The sequence below is a fragment of the Oncorhynchus keta genome, unplaced genomic scaffold (genome assembly GCF_023373465.1).
Source record: "Oncorhynchus keta strain PuntledgeMale-10-30-2019 unplaced genomic scaffold, Oket_V2 Un_contig_255_pilon_pilon, whole genome shotgun sequence".
In the NCBI taxonomy this organism is placed as follows: domain Eukaryota; kingdom Metazoa; phylum Chordata; class Actinopteri; order Salmoniformes; family Salmonidae; genus Oncorhynchus; species Oncorhynchus keta.
The window spans coordinates 37,262-58,339 of record NW_026284534.1 but is presented as its reverse complement, the minus strand read 5'-3'; the positions used below and the strand labels follow the sequence as shown (position 1 = coordinate 58,339).

General features: G+C 49.0%; 1 protein-coding gene and 1 long non-coding RNA gene across 14 annotated transcripts; one reads left to right on the top strand and one right to left on the bottom strand.

Annotated features, from left to right (window-relative positions):
- Nucleotides 1-482: 482 nt before the first annotated feature.
- Nucleotides 483-4,978, bottom strand: LOC127922407 (uncharacterized). Its single transcript, XM_052506110.1, has 10 exons — nt 3,155-4,978; nt 2,963-3,106; nt 2,819-2,866; nt 2,531-2,674; nt 2,291-2,434; nt 1,574-1,909; nt 1,381-1,476; nt 1,093-1,140; nt 900-947; nt 483-656 (listed from the first exon to the last, which is right to left on the bottom strand). The coding sequence occupies exons 1-10, from the start codon at nt 3,166-3,168 to the stop codon at nt 602-604; spliced, it is 1,077 nt and encodes a 358-aa protein (XP_052362070.1). The 5' UTR covers nt 3,169-4,978; the 3' UTR covers nt 483-601.
- Nucleotides 4,979-8,583: 3,605 nt separating this feature from the next.
- Nucleotides 8,584-16,861, top strand: LOC127922411 (uncharacterized). Of its 13 annotated transcripts, XR_008111190.1 has the most exons (5): nt 8,584-10,953; nt 11,876-11,933; nt 15,023-15,254; nt 15,678-15,735; nt 16,420-16,861. It is a non-coding gene; the product is annotated as an uncharacterized LOC127922411 (long non-coding RNA). The 13 variants fall into 13 exon arrangements; XR_008111186.1 differs by lacking the exon at nt 15,678-15,735 and having other exon boundaries at nt 16,420-16,854; XR_008111187.1 differs by lacking the exon at nt 15,678-15,735 and having other exon boundaries at nt 15,023-15,225; nt 16,420-16,853.
- The last annotated feature ends 4,217 nt before the right edge of the window (nt 16,862-21,078 follow it).

Genomic DNA, 21,078 nt, shown 5'->3' with positions numbered 1-21,078 from the left:
AGAGTGGACAAAACATTAGGAACACCTGCTCTTTCTATGCTGCAGATTAACCCTGACCATTCAGTGTAGATGAAGGTGAGGAGACAAGTTTAAAGAAGGCTTTTTAAGCCTGGAGACATAGATTGTGTATGGGTGCCTTTGAGAGGGTAAATGATCAAAGATTTAAGTGCCTTTGAACGAGGTATGGTAGTAGGTGCTAGGCACACTGGTTCTGTCAAGAACTGCAACGCTGCTGGGTTTTTCCACTCAACAGTTTCCCGTGTTTATCAAGAATGGTCCACCACCCAAAACACATCCAGACAACTGGACACAACTGTGGGAAGCATTGAGTCAACATGGGCCAGCATCCCTGTGGAACGCTTTCAACACCTTGTAGAGTCAACATGGGCCAGCACCCTGTGGAACGCTTTAGACACCTTATAGAGTCAACATGGACCAGCATCCCTGTGGAACGCTTTCAACACCTCGTAGAGTCAACATGGGCCAGCATCCCTGTGGAACACTTTGGACACCTTGTAGAGTCAACATGGGCCAGCATCCCTGTAGAACGCTTTAGACACCTTATAGAGTCAACATGGACCAGCATCCCTGTGGAACGCTTTCAATACCTTGTAGAGTCAACATGGGCCAGCATCCCTGTGGAACGCTTTAGACACCTTGTAGAGTCAACATGGACCAGCATCCCTGTGGAACGCTTTCAGACACCTCGTAGAGTCAACATGGACCAGCATCCCTGTGGAACGCTTTCAACACCTCGTAGAGTCAACATGGGCCAGCATCCCTGTGGAACGCTTTCAGACACCTTGTAGAGTCAACATGGACCAGCATCCCTGTGGAACGCTTTCCCACACCTTGTAGAGTCAACATGGGCCAGCATCCCTGTGGAACGCTTTCAACACCTTGTAGAGTCAACATGGGCCAGCATCCCTGTGGAACGCTTTCCACACCTTGTAGAGTCAACATGGGCCAGCATCCCTGTGGAACGCTTTCAACACCTTGTAGAGTCAACATGGGCCAGCATCCCTGTGGGAACGCTTTCCACACCTTGTAGAGTCAACATGGACCAGCATCCCTGTGGAACGCTTTCGACACCTTGTAGAGTCAACATGGGCCAGCATCCCTGTGGAACGCTTTAGACACCTTGTAGAGTCAACATGGACCAGCATCCCTGTGGAACGCTTTCAACACCTTGTAGAGTCAACATGGGCCAGCATCCCTGTGGAACGCTTTCAACACCTTGTAGAGTCAACATGGACCAGCATCCCTGTGGAACGCTTTCAACACCTTGTAGAGTCAACATGGACCAGCATCCCTGTGGAACGCTTTCAACACCTTGTAGAGTCAACATGGACCAGCATCCCTGTGGAACGCTTTCAACACCTTGTAGAGTCAACATGGACCAGCATCCCTGTGGAACGCTTTAGACACCTTGTAGAGTCAACATGGGCCAGCATCCCTGTGGAACGCTTTAGACACCTTGTAGAGTCAACATGGGGCCAGCATCCCTGTGGAACGCTTTCAACACCTTGTAGAGTCAACATGGGCCAGCATCCCTGTGGAACGCTTTCAACACCTTGTAGAGTCAACATGGGCCAGCATCCCTGTGGAACGCTTTCGACACCTTGTAGAGTCAACATGGGCCAGCATCCCTGTGGAACGCTTTAGACACCTTATAGAGTCAACATGGACCAGCATCCCTGTGGAACGCTTTAGACACCTTATAGAGTCAACATGGGCCAGCATCCCTGTGGAACGCTTTAGACACCTTATAGAGTCAACATGGACCAGCATCCCTGTGGAACGCTTTAGACACCTTATAGAGTCAACATGGACCAGCATCCCTGTGGAACGCTTTAGACACCTTGTAGAGTCAACATGGACCAGCATCCCTGTGGAACGCTTTCGACACCTTGTAGAGTCAACATGGACCAGCATCCCTGTGGAACGCTTTCAACACCTTGTAGAGTCAACATGGACCAGCATCCCTGTGGAACGCTTTAGACACCTTGTAGAGTCAACATGGACCAGCATCCCTGTGGAACGCTTTCAACACCTTGTAGAGTCAACATGGGCCAGCATCCCTGTGGAACGCTTCCACACCTTGTAGAGTCAACATGGGCCAGCATCCCTGTGGAACGCTTTCAACACCTTGTAGAGTCAACATGGGCCAGCATCCCTGTGAACGCTTCCACACCTTGTAGAGTCAACATGGGCCAGCATCCCTGTGGAACGCTTTCAACACCTTGTAGAGTCAACATGGGCCAGCATCCCTGTGGAACGCTTTCAACACCTTGTAGAGTCAACATGGGCCAGCATCCCTGTGGAACGCTTTCCACACCTTGTAGAGTCAACATGGGCCAGCATCCCTGTGGAACGCTTTCCACACCTTGTAGAGTCAACATGGGCCAGCATCCCTGTGGAACGCTTTCCACACCTTGTAGAGTCAACATGGGCCAGCATCCCTGTGGAACGCTTTAGACACCTTGTAGAGTCAACATGGGCCAGCATCCCTGTGGAACGCTTTCCACACCTTGTAGAGTCAACATGGGCCAGCATCCCTGTGGAACGCTTTCCACACCTTGTAGAGTCAACATGGGCCAGCATCCCTGTGGAACGCTTTCCACACCTTGTAGAGTCAACATGGGCCAGCATCCCTGTGGAACGCTTTCCACACCTTGTAGAGTCAACATGGGCCAGCATCCCTGTGGAACGCTTTAGACACCTTGTAGAGTCAACATGGGCCAGCATCCCTGTGGAACGCTTTCGACACCTTGTAGAGTCAACATGGGCCAGCATCCCTGTGGAACGCTTTCCACACCTTGTAGAGTCAACATGGGCCAGCATCCCTGTGGAACGCTTTCCACACCTTGTAGAGTCAACATGGACCAGCATCCCTGTGGAACGCTTTCCACACCTTGTAGAGTCAACATGGGCCAGCATCCCTGTGGAACGCTTTCAACACCTTGTAGAGTCAACATGGGCCAGCATCCCTGTGGAACGCTTTAGACACCTTGTAGAGTCATCATGGACCAGCATCCCTGTGGAACGCTTTAGACACCTTATAGAGTCAACATGGACCAGCATCCCTGTGGAACGCTTTCGACACCTTATAGAGTCAACATGGGCCAGCATCCCTGTGGAACGCTTTAGACACCTTGTAGAGTCCATTTCCCTGATGAATTGAGGCAGTTCTGAGGGAAAAAGAGGGTGCAACACAATATTAGGAAGGTGTTCTTAATGTTTTGTTCACTGTGTCCATTCCTAATGCACTGTGCCCCTTTTTATTTAGTGTGTGTGTGTATATTGATATATATACATATACACTGCTCAAAAAAATAAAGGGAACACTTAAACAACACAATGTAACTCCAAGTCAATCACACTTCTGTGAAATCAAACTGTCCACTTAGGAAGCAACACTGATTGACAATACATTTCACATGCTGTTGTGCAAATGGAATAGACAACAGGTGGAAATTATAGGCAATTAGCAAAGACACCCCCAATAAAGGAGTGGTTCAGCAGGTGGGGACCACAGACCACTTCTCAGTTCCTATGCTTCCTGGCTGATGTTTTGGTCACTTTTGAATGCTGGCGGTGCTTTCACTCTAGTGGCAGCATGAGACGGAGTCTACAACCCACACAAGTGGCTCAGGTAGTGCAGCTCATCCAGGATGGCACAGACCATCCGCCACCTCATCAGGAGCATGCCCAGGCGTTGTAGGGAGGTCATACACACACTACTGAGCCTCATTTTGACTTGTTTTAAGGACATTACATCAAAGTTGGATCAGCCTGTAGTGTGGTTTTCCACTTTAATTTTGAGTGTGACTCCAAATCCAGACCTCCATGGGTTGATACATTTGATTTACGTTGATAATTTTTGTGTGATTTTGTTGTCAGCACATTCAACTGTAAAGAAAAAAGTATTTAATAAGAATATTTCATTCATTCAGATCTAGGATGTGTTATTTTAGTGTTCCCTTCATTTTTTTGAGCAGTGTATATTTCCACACTATGAGGTTGAAGTAATACTGTGAACTCATGAACATTATGATAATGCCCATTTAGTGTAAGAGCTGTTTGAAAAGAACAGACATTTCAGCCTGTTTTGGTGGGATGGAGTTTTGGCGTTCCACTGTGACATCACCTTGCAGTAAATTAGTTAATAGACCAATAAGAAAGAGAGTTCCAAACCTCTCTGCCAATAACAGCTAGTTTTCAGTTTTCCCATCCACTCAGACCACTCCCAGAGTCCGAGCAAAATTCTTTCTTGTGAAATTGCTCTTTGCTAAGACGCTAGTTTTAATTGAGGCAACGGTGTGCTTTAGGACCATGTGGACACCTCTGAGTGGTCGGGTCGGCTATTTGGAGTGTTTTAAGTAATAATAAGTAATAGTAATTAAAAAGTGATGTCCCCCCCCCCCACCACTTCTAAAACCAAAGTTGCGCCCCTGCTTATTTTTTTTTACCCAGAAATGATTTGGTATTGAGATAACTCACCACCCACCTACCATCGTTTACCCATCCTGTAAACGCCTCCTCAGACTCCTGCTCAACGACTTCCATGTTCCAAGTGTAACGGATGTGAAATAGCTAGCTCGCCAGCGGAGGTACGCGCTAAATAGCGTTTCAGTCGGTCACGTCACTTGTCAACTTGGTAACGATGCTTCGTGGGTGACTGTTGTTGATGTGTGCAGAGGGTCCCTGGTTCGCGCCCGGGTATGGGCGAGGGGACGGTCTAAAGTTGTACTGTTACACAAGTACTCTACTTCTCCAAAACCCCTGAATCTAAGGCCGTCACTGCCATTGGAAGTAAGGATGTTTCTTAGTTCTTCGTTTTACGTTCACGATGCAGCAGGATTATTCTGGAGTTTTGGATGGACTGAAGGACCTTAACGGTGTGTCGACACGCCCCCATCGCAAGACACACACATCTGCACACAAAAAAAACTCCTGTTTGCTTTGTTACCTTATAGTTACACACACACCCTGTCGTTCTCAACTAACATCAAGGCGGTGTCCCGTTCCTGTAGGTTCATGCTCTACAACATCCGCAGAGTACGACCCTGCCTCACACAGGAAGCGGCGCAGGTCCTAATCCAGGCACTTGTCATCTCCGTCTTGATTACTGCAACTCGCTGTTGGCTGGGCTCCCTGCCTGTGCCATTAAACCCCTACAACTCATCCAGAACGCCGCAGCCCGTCTGGTGTTCAACCTTCCCAAGTTCTCTCACGTCACCCCGCTCCTCCGCTCTCTCCACTGGCTTCCAGTTGAAGCTCGCATCCGCTACAAGACCATGGTGCTTGCCTACGGAGCTGTGAGGGGAACGGCACCTCAGTACCTCCAGGCTCTGATCAGGCCCTACACCCAAACAAGGGCACTGCGTTCATCCACCTCTGGCCTGCTCGCCTCCCTACCACTGAGGAAGTACAGTTCCCGCTCAGCCCAGTCAAAACTGTTCGCTGCTCTGGCCCCCCAATGGTGGAACAAACTCACTCACGACGCCAGGACAGCGGAGTCAATCACCACCTTCCGGAGACACCTGAAACCCCACCTCTTCAAGGAATACCTAGGATAGGGTAAGTAATCCTTCTCACCCCCTAAACCTAAACTTAACCCTAAAACTAATCCTAGCTCCTAAACCTAAACTTAACCCTAAAACTAATCCTAGCTCCTAAACCTAAACTTAACCCTAAAACTAATCCTAGCTCCTAAACCTAAACTTAACCCTAAAACTAATCCTAGCTCCTAAACCTAAACTTAACCCTAAAACTAATCCTAGCTCCTAAACCTAAACTTAACCCTAAAACTAATCCTAGCTCCTAAACCTAATTATAACCTTAACCCCAAACCCTCTAGTAATAGCATTTGACCTTGCGGGAGGGTCTAATCAATCTACCACCCGGGAGGGTCTAATCGATCTACCACCCGGGAGGCTCTAATCGATCTACCACCCGGGAGGATTTAACCGATCTACCACCCGGGAGGATTTAACCGATCTACCACCCGGGAGGGTCTAACCGATCTACCACACGGGAGGGTCTAACCGATCTACCGCCCGGGAGGGTCTAACTGATCTACCACCCGGGAGGGTCTAACCGATCTACCGCCCAGGAGGGTCTAACTGATCTACCACCCGGGAGGGTTTAACCAATCTAACACCCGGGAGGGTCTAACTGACCTACCACCCGGGAGGGTTTAACCGATCTACCACCTGGGAGGGTCTAACCCGGGAGGGTCTAACCGATCTACCCCTGGGAGGGTCTAACCGATCTACCCCCTGGGAGGGTCTAACCCGGGAGGTCCGTCATTGTTATCATGGATTCACACACAGAACTGATGTCCTCTCTCAATGGCTGACAGATTGCTGTCATCTTGCCTGTTCTCCTGTTTCAACTCACCGTGCTGACCCTGGGAGAACTGCTGTTCTCCTGTTTCACCTCATCGTGCTGACCCTGGGAGAACTGCTGTTCTCCTGTTTCAACTCACCGTGCTGACCCTGGGAGAACTGCTGTTCTCCTGTTTCTCCTCATCGTGCTGACCCTGGGAGAACTGCTGTTCTCCTGTTTCAACTCACTCATCTGACCCTGGGAGAACTGCTGTTCTCCTGTTTCTCCTCATCGTGCTGACCCTGGGAGAACTGCTGTTCTCCTGTTTCAACTCACCGAGCTGACCCTGGGAGAACTGCTGTTCTCCTGTTTCAACTCACCGTGCTGACCCTGGGAGAACTGCTGTTCTCCTGTTTCTCCTCATCGTGCTGACCCTGGGAGAACTGCACCCTGTTCTTCAGGTTCTGGACCTCTCTGGTCAGGTCCATTCTTTTATTAGTTGACTCCAGCAGTATTTGGACAAAACACTTTAAGATATTTTCTTGTTGTAAAACTGCTTTCGTTCATTTAAAAAGACCCCTCACCTGCGATGGAGAGACATTACTGTCCTCATGGTCATTGTCATGGTAGCAACGCCGGCTACGCTGTTACTCATCGCAGTTCCTGACAGGGCAGGTCGCAGGGAAGATGGAAACGGCGATGAACGGCAAGGATGTAGACAGTTACAAAGCCCGGAACAATCCGCAGTGCCTTCGATCGCTGCGTCCACCCGGGAGTCACAATGTGAAGTGTTAAAAATTATCAATAAATGTGTTTTACCTTATCGTGTCTACCAATACTTTTAAACGACCACTGAACTGACAGGACTGGAGATGTGAAAGTAAATGGAAACTAGAATTATAAAGAATGAAATGAAACTCATTCCATTTGTTCACTCCACTCCAGAAACCATTTTAGAGAATTTGGGAGTCAACCATCGGTAGTATTTAAGGGTTTTTAATCAGACCGTTCCAATTGAATGAATACAATGTGAAGTGTGATTTGCAGTAATCCTCAGTGTTCGTATAGGACAGTGATGCTTTGGGGAACGAGATATAACGCCGTAGTTAATTATCAATAATGATCCATAACATTACCGACAGTGGGATTAATTGAACCAAGTTCATGGTCAGGTCCTCGACTGACATTCCACTATTCCTTCTGTTGAGTAGCACAACATGTTGTTCTGTTTGATTGGAGGAACGTTGTGTGGCGTGAGGGAACTTTGATTGGAGGAGCGTTGTGTGGCGTGAGGGGAACTTTGATTGGAGGAACGTTGTGTGGCGTGAGGGAACTTTGATTGGAGGAACGTTGTGTGGCGTGGAGGGAACTTTGATTGGAGGAACGTTGTGTGGCGTGAGGGAACTTTGATTGGAGGAACGTTGTGTGGCGTGAGGGAACTTTGATTGGAGGAACGTTGTGTGGCGTGAGGGTACTTTGATTGGAGGAACGTTGTGTGGCGTGAGGGTACTTTGATTGGAGGAACGTTGTGTGGCGTGAGGAACTTTGATTGGAGGAACGTTGTGTGGCGTGAGGAACTTTGATTGGAGGAACGTTGTGTGGCGTGAGGGAACTTTGCTTGGTGAGACATTTGTCCATTATTCTCTTTATTTCATGTCATTTATTTTGTTTTGACTGAACGGTGAAACTAGTGGCACCCTATTCCCTATATAGTGCACTACTTTTGACCAGAGCCCTATGGCACCCTATTCCCTATATAGTGCACTACTTTTGACCAGAGCCCTATGGCACCCTATTCCCTATATAGTGCACTACTTTTGACCAGAGCTCTATGGCACCCTATTCCCTATATATAGTGCACTACTTCTGACCAGAGCTCTATGGCACCCTATTCCCTATATATAGTGCACTACTTTTGACCAGAGCCCTATGGCACCCTATTCCCTATATAGTGCACTACTTTTGACCAGAGCCCTATGGCACCCTATTCCCTATATAGTGCACTACTTTAGACCAGAGCCCTATGGCACCCTATTCCCTATATAGTGCACTACTTTAGACCAGAGCCCTATGGCACCCTATTCCCTATATAGTGCACTACTTTAGACCAGAGCCCTATGGCACCCTATTCCCTATATAGTGCACTACTTTAGACCAGAGCCCTATGACACCCTATTCCCTATATAGTGCACTACTTTTGACCAGAGCCCTATGGCACCCTATTCCCTATATAGTGCACTACTTTAGACCAGAGCCCTATGGCACCCTATCCCCTATATAGTGCACTACTTTAGACCAGAGCCCTATGGCACCCTATCCCCTATATAGTGCACTACTTTAGACCAGAGCCCTATGGCACCCTATTCCCTATATAGTGCACTACTTTAGACCAGAGCCCTATGGCACCCTATTCCCTATATAGTGCACTACTTTTAGACCAGAGCCCTATGGCACCCTATTCCCTATATAGTGCACTACTTTAGACCAGAGCCCTATGGCACCCTATTCCCTATATAGTGCACTACTTTAGACCAGAGCCCTATGGCACCCTATTTCCCTATATAGTGCACTACTTTTGACCAGAGCCCTATGGCACCCTATTCCCTATATAGTGCACTACTTTAGACCAGAGCCCTATGGCACCCTATCCCCTATATAGTGCACTACTTTAGACCAGAGCCCTATGGCACCCTATTCCCTATATAGTGCACTACTTCAGACCAGAGCCCTATGGCACCCTATTCCCTATAGTGCACTACTTTAGACCAGAGCCCTATGGCACCCTATTCCCTATATAGTGCACTACTTCAGACCAGAGCCCTATTCCCCTATATAGTGCACTACTTTAGACCAGAGCCCTATGGCGCCCTATTCCCTATTTATAGTGCACTACTTTTTTTTAGTTTGTGATTTGAGACAGCCTGTGTTATATACTGATTCCACGAGACAGACAGAAACCATTGGACTGACAGATTGTTCCAAAGGCAAAATCAAGAGGCCTTAACTCCGCCAAAATAAGGCTCTAGATTCAATCTGTAGCGCTGAAGTTCAAGGTAAAGGTTATTTCAGATTGAGTCTACATACGCAGCACCGTTTACCGTGAATACAGTCGTGGCCAAAAGCTCTGAGAATGACACAAATATTCATTTGTGGAGTACATGCAAATTGCCATCATACAAACTGAGGCAGCAGACTTTGTGAAAATTAATATTTGTGTCATTCTCAAAACTTTTGGCCACGACTGTACAATCTTCGATAACATAAGAGCACTGCCTTTGAACTTCCATCGTGCCGTAGAGCAGCTCTTCAGAGCTACGGATTGAATCCAGCCCTTAGATTGTAGATTTTGTATTTATTTTTTATACACTTGATTAAAAACTGTGATTTTTTTACAAATCTACCGGGCAGGCAGGCGGGCAGATTATTGTTTTAGTTGTTGAGTAACTTAAAGTCAAGTGTGAAAACACACAAACAATATGCAAATGTTATTATTCATGTTATTGGCAAATCTGTTTGAGGTAGAGAAGTCACAACACCATGTCACATAAAATACATATTCCTTGTGAAGGAACATCATGTCACCTGGTACTTCCTGTTTATAGCCATGTTATTATCTGGTACTTCCTGTTTATAGCCAAGTTATTATCTGGTACTTCCTGTTTATAGCCATGTTATTACCTGGTACTTCCTGTTTATAGCCATGTTATTACCTGGTACTTCCTGTATATGGCCATGGTACTTCCTGTATATGGCCATGGTACTTCCTGTATATGGCCATGGTACTTCCTGTATATGGCCATGGTACTTCCTGTATATGGCCATGGTACTTCCTGTATATGGCCATGGTACTTCCTGTATATGGCCATGGTACTTCCTGTATATGGCCATGGTACTTCCTGTATATGGCCATGGTACTTCCTGTATATAGCCATGGTACTTCCTGTATATAGCCATGGTACTTCCTGTATATAGCCATGGTACTTCCTGTATATAGCCATGGTACTTCCTGTATATAGCCATGGTACTTCCTGTATATAGCCATGGTACTTCCTGTATATAGCCATGGTACTTCCTGTATATAGCCATGTGATTTTGACAGGTTATTGTCATTACTTGTGTCACTATATTGTTGGAAATGGAGTCAGAAGTAAGCACTTCACGGTTAGTCTGCACCTGTTGTTTATGAATCATTTGACAAATACATTTTGATTTGAAGACTTTAGATATATTTGATGCTACGTGCACACACACACACACACACACACACACACACACACAAAATAGACCCATGTTTCTGGGTTAGGAATAGTAGCACAATGTGTTAAAAATGGCAAATTGTCTTCTGATATTTGTTCAAAATGCTCAAAAGAATTAATTTATTTCCAAGTTGCAGCTTCTGATTTATGCATTTTCTGACAATGTCACATTTCACTCCTCCTCGGGGAGGTTGGAACATTTCACTCCTCCTCGGGGAGGTTGGAACATTTCACTCCTCCTCGGGGAGGTTGGAACATTTCACTCCTCCTCGGGGAGGTTGGAACATTTCACTCCTCCTCGGGGAGGTTGGAACATTTCACTCCTCCTCGGGGAGGTTGGAACATTTCACTCCTCCTCGGGGAGGTTGGAACATTCACCCTCCTCGGGAGGTTGGAACATTTCACTCCTCCTCGGGGAGGTTGGAACATTTCACTCCTCCTCGGGGAGGAACATTTCACCCTCCTCGGGGAGGTTGAAACATTTCACTCCTCCTCGGGGAGGTTGGAACATTTCACTCCTCCTCGGGAGGTTGGAACATTTCACCCCTCCTCGGGGAGGTTGGAACATTTCACCCCTCCTCGGGGAGGTTGGAACATTTCACCCCTCCTCGGGAGGTTGGAACATTTCACCCCTCCTCGGGAGGTTGGAACATTTCACTCCTCCTCGGGAGGTTGGAACATTTCACTCCTCCTCGGGAGGTTGGAACATTTCACTCCTCCTCGGGGAGGTTGGAACATTCACTCCTCCTCGGGAGGTTGGAACATTTCACTCCTCCTCGGGAGGTTGGAACATTTCACTCCTCCTCGGGAGGGTTGGAACATTTCACTCCTCCTCGGGGAGGTTGGAACATTTCACTCCTCCTCGGGGAGGTTGGAACATTCACCCCTCCTCGGGGAGGTTGGAACATTTCACCCTCCTCGGGAGGTTGGAACATTTCACCCCTCCTCGGGAGGTTGGAACATTTCACTCCTCCTCGGGGAGGTTGGAACATTTCACTCCTCCTTGGGGAGGAACATTTCACCCCTCCTTGGGGAGGTTGGAACATTTCACCCTCCTTGGGGAGGTTGGAACATTCACTCCTCCTTGGGGAGGTTGGAACATTTCACCCCTCCTTGGGGAGGTTGGAACATTTCACCCCTCCTTGGGGAGGTTGGAACATTTCACCCCTCCTTGGGGAGGTTGGAACATTTCACCCCTCCTTGGGGAGGTTGGAACATTTCACTCCTCCTTGGGGAGGAACATTTCACTCCTCCTTGGGAGGAACATTTCACCCCTCCTTGGGGAGGTTGGAACATTTCACTCCTCCTCGGGGAGGTTGGAACATTTCACTCCTCCTCGGGGAGGTTGGAACATTTCACTCCTCCTTGGGGAGGTTGGAACATTTCACTCCTCCTTGGGGAGGTTGGAACATTTCACTCCTCCTTGGGGAGGTTGGAACATTTCACTCCTCCTTGGGGAGGTTGGAACATTTCACTCCTCCTTGGGGAGGTTGGAACATTTCACCCCTCCTTGGGGAGGAACATTTCACCCTCCTTGGGGAGGTTGGAACATTTCACCTCCTTGGGGAGGTTGGAACATTTCACTCCTCCTTGGGGAGGTTGGAACATTTCACTCCTCCTTGGGAGGAACATTTCACCCCTCCTTGGGGAGGTTGGAACATTTCACTCCTCCTTGGGAGGTTGGAACATTTCACTCCTCCTTGGGGAGGTTGGAACATTTCACTCCTCCTTGGGGAGGTTGGAACATTTCACTCCTCCTTGGGGAGGTTGGAACATTTCACTCCTCCTTGGGGAGGAACATTTCACCCCTCCTTGGGAGGTTGGAACATTTCACCTCCTTGGGGAGGTTGGAACATTTCACCCCTCCTTGGGGAGGTTGGAACATTTCACTCCTCCTTGGGGAGGAACATTTCACTCCTCCTTGGGAGGAACATTTCACTCCTCCTTGGGGAGGAACATTTCACTCCTCCTTGGGGAGGTTGGAACATTTCACCCCTCCTTGGGGAGGTTGGAACATTTCACTCCTCCTTGGGGAGGTTGGAACATTTCACTCCTCCTTGGGGAGGTTGGAACATTTCACTCCTCCTTGGGGAGGAACATTTCACTCCTCCTTGGGGAGGAACATTTCACCCCTCCTTGGGGAGGAACTTTTCACCCCTCCTTGGGGAGGTTGGAACATTTCACCCCTCCTTGGGAGGTTGGAACATTTCACTCCTCCTTGGGGAGGAACATTTCACCCCTCCTTGGGGAGGTTGGAACATTTCACTCCTCCTTGGGGAGGTTGGAACATTTCACTCCTCCTTGGGGAGGTTGGAACATTTCACTCCTCCTTGGGGAGGTTGGAACATTTCACTCCTCCTTGGGGAGGAACATTTCACCCTCCTTGGGGAGGTTGGAACATTTCACCCCTCCTTGGGGAGGTTGGAACATTTCACCCTCCTTGGGAGGTTGGAACATTTCACCCTCCTTGGGGAGGTTGGAACATTTCACCCCTCCTTGGGGAGGTTGGAACATTTCACCCCTCCTTGGGGAGGTTGGAACATTCACTCCTCCTTGGGGAGGTTGGAACATTTCACTCCTCCTTGGGGAGGTTGGAACATTCACTCCTCCTTGGGGAGGTTGGAACATTTCACTCCTCCTTTGGGAGGAACATTTCACTCCTCCTTGGGGAGGAACATTTCACTCCTCCTTGGGGAGGAACATTTCACCCCCTCCTTGGGGAGGTTGGAACATTTCACCCCTCCTTGGGGAGGTTGGAACATTTCACCTCCTTGGGGAGGTTGGAACATTTCACCCCTCCTTGGGGAGGTTGGAACATTTCACCCCTCCTTGGGGAGGTTGGAACATTTCACCCCTCCTTGGGGAGGTTGGAACATTTCACCCCTCCTTGGGGAGGTTGGAACATTTCACTCCTCCTTGGGGAGGTTGGAACATTCACTCCTCCTTGGGGAGGTTGGAACATTTCACTCCTCCTTGGGGAGGTTGGAACATTTCACTCCTCCTTGGGGAGGTTGGAACATTTCACTCCTCCTTGGGAGGTTGGAACATTTCACTCCTCCTTGGGGAGGAACATTTCACATTTCCCTCCTTGGGGAGGTTGGAACATTTCACTCCTCCTTGGGGAGGAACATTTCACTCCTCCTTGGGGAGGAACATTTCACTCCTCCTTGGGAGGAACATTTCACTCCTCCTTGGGGAGGAACATTTCACCCCTCCTCGGGGAGGTTGGAACATTCACCCCTCCTCGGGGAGGTTGGAACATTCACTCCTCCTCAGGGAGGAACATTTCACCCCTCCTCGGGGAGGAACATTTCACTCCTCCTTGGGGAGGTTGGAACATTTCACTCCTCCTTGGGGAGGTTGGAACATTTCACTCCTCCTCGGGAGGTTGGAACATTTCACTCCCTCACTCCTTGGGGAGGAACATTTCACCCCTCCTCGGGGAGGTTGGAACATTTCACCCCTCCTCGGGGAGGTTGGAACATTTCACCCCTCCTCGGGGAGGTTGGAACATTTCACCCTCCTCGGGGAGGTTGGAACATTTCACCTCCTCGGGGAGGTTGGAACATTTCACTCCTCCTCGGGAGGTTGGAACATTTCACTCCTCCTCGGGAGGTTGGAACATTCACTCCTCCTCGGGAGGTTGGAACATTTCACTCCTCCTCGGGAGGTTGGAACATTTCACCCTCCTCGGGAGGTTGGAACATTTCACCCCTCCTCGGGGAGGTTGGAACATTTCACTCCTCCTCGGGAGGTTGGAACATTTCACCCCTCCTCGGGGAGGTTGGAACATTTCACCCTCCTCGGGGAGGTTGGAACATTTCACTCCTCCTCGGGGAGGTTGGAACATTTCACCCTCCTCGGGGAGGTTGGAACATTTCACCCTCCTCGGGGAGGTTGGAACATTTCACCCCTCCTCGGGGAGGTTGGAACATTTCACCCCTCCTCGGGAGGTTGGAACATTTCACCCCTCCTCGGGGAGGTTGGAACATTCACCCTCCTCGGGGAGGTTGGAACATTTCACCCCTCCTCGGGGGAGGTTGGAACATTTCACCCCTCCTCGGGGAGGTTGGAACATTTCACCCTCCTCGGGAGGTTGGAACATTTCACCCCTCCTCGGGGAGGAACATTTCACCCTCCTCGGGGAGGTTGGAACATTTCACCCTCCTCGGGGAGGTTTCACCCCTCCTCGGGGAGAACATCACCCTCCTCGGGAGGTTGGAACATTTCACCCCTCCTCGGGGAGGTTGGAACATTTCACCCCTCCTCGGGGAGGTTGGAACATTTCACTCCTCCTCGGGGGTTGGAACATTTCACTCCTCCTCGGGGAGGAACATTTCACTCCTCCTCGGGAGGACATTTCACTCCTCCTCGGGGAGGAACATTTCACTCCTCCTCGGGGAGGTTGGAACATTTCACCCTCCTCGGGGGAGGTTGGAACATTTCACTCCTCCTCGGGGAGGTTGGAACATTTCACTCCTCCTCGGGGAGGTTGGAACATTTCACTCCTCCTCGGGGAGGTTGGAACATTTCACTCCTCCTCGGGGAGGTTGGAACATTTCACTCCTCCTCGGGGAGGTTGGAACATTTCACTCCTCCTCGGGGAGGTTGGAACATTTCACTCCTCCTCGGGGAGGTTGGAACATTTCACTCCTCCTCGGGGAGGTTGGAACATTTCCTCCTCCTCGGGGGAGGTTGGAACATTTCACTCCTCCTCGGGGAGGTTGGAACATTTCACTCCTCCTCGGGAGGTTGGAACATTTCACTCCTCCTCGGGAGGTTGGAACATTCACTCCTCCTCGGGAGGTTGGAACATTTCACTCCTCCTCGGGGAGGTTGGAACATTTCACTCCTCCTCGGGGAGGTTGGAACATTTCACTCCCTCCTCGGGAGGTTGGAACATTCACTCCTCCTCGGGGAGGTTGGAACATTCACTCCTCCTCGGGGAGGTTGGAACATTCACTCCTCCTCGGGAGGTTGGAACATTCACTCCTCCTCGGGGAGGTTGGAACATTTCACTCCTCCTCGGGAGGTTGGAACATTTCACTCCTCCTCGGGGAGGTTGGAACATTCACTCCTCCTCGGGAGGTTGGAACATTTCACTCCTCCTCGGGGAGGTTGGAACATTTCACTCCTCCTCGGGGAGGTTGGAACATTTCACTCCTCCTCGGGAGGTTGGAACATTTCACTCCTCCTCGGGAGGTTGGAACATTCACTCCTCCTCGGGAGGTTGGAACATTTCACTCCTCCTCGGGGAGGTTGGAACATTTCACTCCTCCTCGGGAGGTTGGAACATTTCACTCCTCCTCGGGGGAGGTTGGAACATTCACTCCTCCTCGGGGAGGTTGGAACATTTCACTCCTCCTCGGGGAGGTTGGAACATTTCACTCCTCCTCGGGAGGTTGGAACATTCACTCCTCCTCGGGGAGGTTGGAACATTTCACTCCTCCTCGGGAGGTTGGAACATTTCACTCCTCCTCGGGAGGTTGGAACATTCACTCCTCCTCGGGGAGGTTGGAACATTTCACTCCTCCTCGGGGAGGTTGGAACATTTCACTCCTCCTCGGGGAGGTTGGAACATTCACTCCTCCTCGGGGAGGTTGGAACATTTCACTCTTCCTCGGGGAGGTTGGAACATTTCACTCTTCCTCGGGAGGTTGGAACATTTCACTCTTCCTCGGGGAGGTTGGAACATTTCACTCCTCCTCGGGGAGGTTGGAACATTTCACTCCTCCTCGGGAGGTTGGAACATTTCACTCCTCCTCGGGGGGAGGTTGAACATTTCCCTCCTCCTCAGGGAGGTTGGAACATTTCACTCCTCCTCGGGGAGGTTGGAACATTTCACTCCTTGAGACGAAGTCACACGTTGTCTGTTTGATTTAGAGATAATACCTGAGATGTATTAGGACTTCTTCAAGAGGATAATACCTGAGATGTATTAGGACTTCTTCAAGAGGATAATACCCGAGATGTATTAGGACTTCTTCAAGAGGATAATACCCGAGATGTATTAGGACCGCCAACCAGGTTTGCTGTTCATTTCAGCAATATGAGATGGGAGCTACATTCACTCGTGGTTCTGTACAATACTGTACATTTACATTAATTTGTAATTTCCAACACAATGTTTCTTATAAAAACCAGAAGTGACGCAGTAAGTCTTTCCTCAACTCTTAGCCAAGAGAGACTTATGAATATCAGCCCTGTGATAAATGAAGAGCAAAAAATGTGCCGCTCTGTTGAGGTCTGCAGTTTAACATGCTGACGAGCCCGGGTACGCGCGTGAGATCGCCATCACGTTGATTTGGTCCATCCACACCAGTTGTGATAAGGACATGCAGATGGAAATAACAACTCTGAACCAACTATATTTATATGGGGACAGGTCAAAACACATTCTCGAACATTTAGCTAGCTTGCTTGCTGTTCCTAGCTAATGTGTCCTGGGATATTTTTAAAAACATTTATTTAATTATATAATTTCTTTAACTAGGCAAGTCAGTTACGAACAAATTCTTTATTACTATCTAAGGTCTTCGAAAGCCAAGTCAACAAACAGGTCACTGACCATCTCGAATCCCACCGTACCTTCTCCGCTGTGCAATCTGGTTTCGAGCCGGTCACGGGTGCACCTCAGCCACGGTCAAGGTCCTAAACGATATCATAACCGCCATCGATAAAAGACAGTACTGTGCAGCCGTCTCCATTGACCTCGCCAAGGCTTTCGACTCTGTCAATCACCAAATTCTTATCGGCAGACTCAACAGCCTCGGTTTTTCGGATGACTGCCTTGCCTGGTTCACCAATTACTTTGCAGACAGAGTTCAGTGTGTCAAATCAGAGGGCATGCTGTCCGGTCCTTTGGCAGTCTCTATGGGGGTGCCACAGGGTTCAATTCTCGGGCCGACTCTTTTCTCTGTATATATCAATGATGTTGCTCTTGCTGCGGGCGATTCCCTGATCCACCTCTACGCAGACGACACCATTCTATATACTTTCGGCCCGTCATTGGACACTGTGCTATCAAACCTCCAAACGAGCTTCAATGCCATACAGCACTCCTTCCGTGGCCTCCAACTGCTCTTAAACGCGAGTAAAACCAAATGCATGCTTTTCAACCGATCGCTGCCTGCACCCGCATGCCCGACTAGCATCACCACCCTGGATGGTTCCAACCTTGAATATGTGGACATCTATAAGTACCTAGGTGTCTGGCTAGACTGCAAACTCTCCTTCCAGACTCACATCAAACATCTCCAATCAAAAATCAAATCCAGAGTCGGCTTTCTATTCCGCAACAAAGCCTCCTTCACTCACGCCGCCAACCTTACCCTTGTAAAACTGACTATCCTACCGATCCTCGACTTTGGCGACGTCATCTACAAAATGGCTTCCAACACTCTACTCAGCAAACTGGATGCAGTCTATCACAGTGCCATCCGTTTTGTTACTAAAGCCCCTTATACCACCCACCACTGCGACTTGTATGCTCTAGTCGGCTGGCCCTCACTACATATTCGTCGCCAGACCCACTGGCTCCAGGTCATCTACAAGTCCATGCTAGGTAAAGCTCCGCCTTATCTCAGTTCACTGGTCACGATGGCAACACCCATCCGTAGCACGCGCTCCAGCAGGTGTATCTCGCTGATCATCCCTAAAGCCAACACCTCATTTGGCCGCCTTTCGTTCCAGTACTCTGCTGCCTGTGACTGGAACGAATTGCAAAATCGCTGAAGTTGGAGACTTTTATCTCCCTCACCAACTTCAAACATCAGCTATCCGAGCAGCTAACCGACGCTGCAGCTGTACATAGTCTATAGGTAAATAGCTCACCCTTTTCACCTACCTCATTCCCATACTGTTTTTATACTGTTTTTATTTATTTACTTTTCTGCTCTTTTGCACACCAATATCTCTACCTGTACATGCGCATCTGATCATTTATCACTCCAGTGTTAATCTGCAAAATTGTATTATTCGCCTACCTCCTCATGCCTTTTGCACACATTGTATATAGATTGCCCATTTTTTTCTACTGTGTTATTGACTAGTTAATTGTTTACTCCATGTGTAACTCTGTGTTGTCTGTTCACACTGCTATGCTTTATCTTGGCCAGGTCGCAGTTGCAAATGAGAACTTGTTCTCAACTAGCCTACCTGGTTAAATAAAGGTGAAATAAATAAAAATAAAATAACCACTAGGCCACCTGCCTCCTCTAACCACCTGGGCCACCTGCCTCCTCTAACCACTAGGCCACCTGCCTCCTCTAACCACTAGGCCACCTGCCTCCTCTAACCACTAGGCCACCTGCCTCCTCTAACCACTAGGCCACCTGCCTCCTCTAACCACTAGGCCACCTGCCTCCTCTAACCACTAGGCCACCTGCCTCCTCTAACCACTAGGCCACCTGCCTCCTCTAACCACTAGGCCACCTGCCTCCTCTAACCACTAGGCCACCTGCCTCCTCTAACCACTAGGCCACCTGCCTCCTCTAACCACTAGGCCACCTGCCTCCTCTAACCACTAGGCCACCTGCCTCCTCTAACCACTAGGCTACCTGCTGCCCCAAAAATAAACACTGGGTTGTTCTTTTACCTGAAATGCAGTCCTTTTTTTTCTTTATCTTTGTAGACTTTTTACCCATTTTGAGTCACAAAACATTGTGTGTTCTCTACTCCGACAACTAATCCAAAGATAAAAGGGGAAACCGAGTTTGTTTCTAGTGATCTCTCCTCCAGGCTTCTTTATATGGAGGTTGGCAACCAACTTTAAGGTGTTTTACCACCACCAACTGGACTGGAGTGTGAACCAGGACCAGTTTATTGCTGTCCACCCATTCCAAAACAGACTGCAACCTCTTTGTTAATGGTTTCAGTGACTTCATTAGCGGTGGTTGCTGACGCGAATATGGTTGAATCATCAGCATACATTTACACACATGCTTTGTTTAATGCCAGCGGCAGGTCATTTCTATTTTGACCAGAGTAGAGGGCCTAGAGAGCTGCCCTGTGGTACACCACACATATGCACTACTATAGACCAGAACCCTATGCCATCCTATATAGTGCACTACTTTAGACCAGAGCCCTATGCCATCCTATATAGTGCACTAATTTAGACCAGAGCCCTATGGTTCCTATGTGCCCTGGTCAGAAGTAGTGCACTATGTAGGGTGAGGCCTTCAGGAAGTATTGAATAGGGTTTGGGGAGGAAGTGAGGCCTTCAGGAAGTATTGAATAGGGTTTGGGGAGGAAGTGAGGCCTTCAGGAAGTATTGAATAGGGTTTGGGGCGTATCCATACAGTACAGGAGGAAGTGAGGCCTTCAGGAAGTATTGAATAGGGTTTGGGGAGGAAGTGAGGCCTTCAGGAAGTATTGAATAGGGTTTGGGGCGTATCCATACAGGACAGGAGGAAGTGAGGCCTTCAGGAAGTATTGAATAGGGTTTGGGGCGTATCCATACAGTACAGGAGGAAGTGAGGCCTTCAGGAAGTATTGAATAGGGTTTGGGGCGTATCCATACAGTACAGGAGGATGTGAGGCCTTCAGGAAGTATTGAATAGGGTTTGGGGCGTATCCATACAGTACAGGAGGAAGTGAGGCCTTCAGGAAGTATTGAATAGGGTTTGGGGCGTATCCATACAGTACAGGAGGAAGTGAGGCCTTCAGGAAGTATTGAATAGGGTTTGGGGCGTATCCATACAGTACAGGAGGAAGTGAGGCCTTCAGGAAGTATTGAATAGGGTTTGGGGAGGAGGAGTGAGGCCTTCAGGAAGTATTGAATAGGGTTTGGGGCGTATCCATACAGGACAGGAGGAAGTGAGGCCTTCAGGAAGTATTGAATAGGGTTTGGGGCATCCATACAGTACAGGAGGAAGTGAGGCCTTCAGGAAGTATTGAATAGGGTTTGGGCGTATCCATACAGTACAGGAGGAAGTGAGGCCTTCAGGAAGTATTGAATAGGGTTTGAGGAAGTGAGGCCTTCAGGAAGTATTGAATAGGGTTTGGGGCGTATCCATACAGGACAGGAGGAAGTGAGGCCTTCAGGAAGTATTGAATAGGGTTTGGGGCGTATCCATACAGTACAGGAGGAAGTGAGGCCTTCAGGAAGTATTGAATAGGGTTTGGGGAGGAAGTGAGGCCTTCAGGAAGTATTGAATAGGGTTTGGGGCGTATCCATACAGGACAGGAGGAAGTGAGGCCTTCAGGAAGTATTGAATAGGGTTTGGGGCGTATCCATACAGTACAGGAGGAAGTGAGGCCTTCAGGAATAGGGTTTGGGGAGGAAGTGAGGCCTTCAGGAAGTATTGAATAGGGTTTGGGGCGTATCCATACAGTACAGGAGGAAGTGAGGCCTTCAGGAAGTATTGAATAGGGTTTGGGGCGTATCCATACAGTACAGGAGGAAGTGAGGCCTTCAGGAAGTATTGAATAGGGTTTGGGGCGTATCCATACAGTACAGGAGGAAGTGAGGCCTTCAGGAAGTATT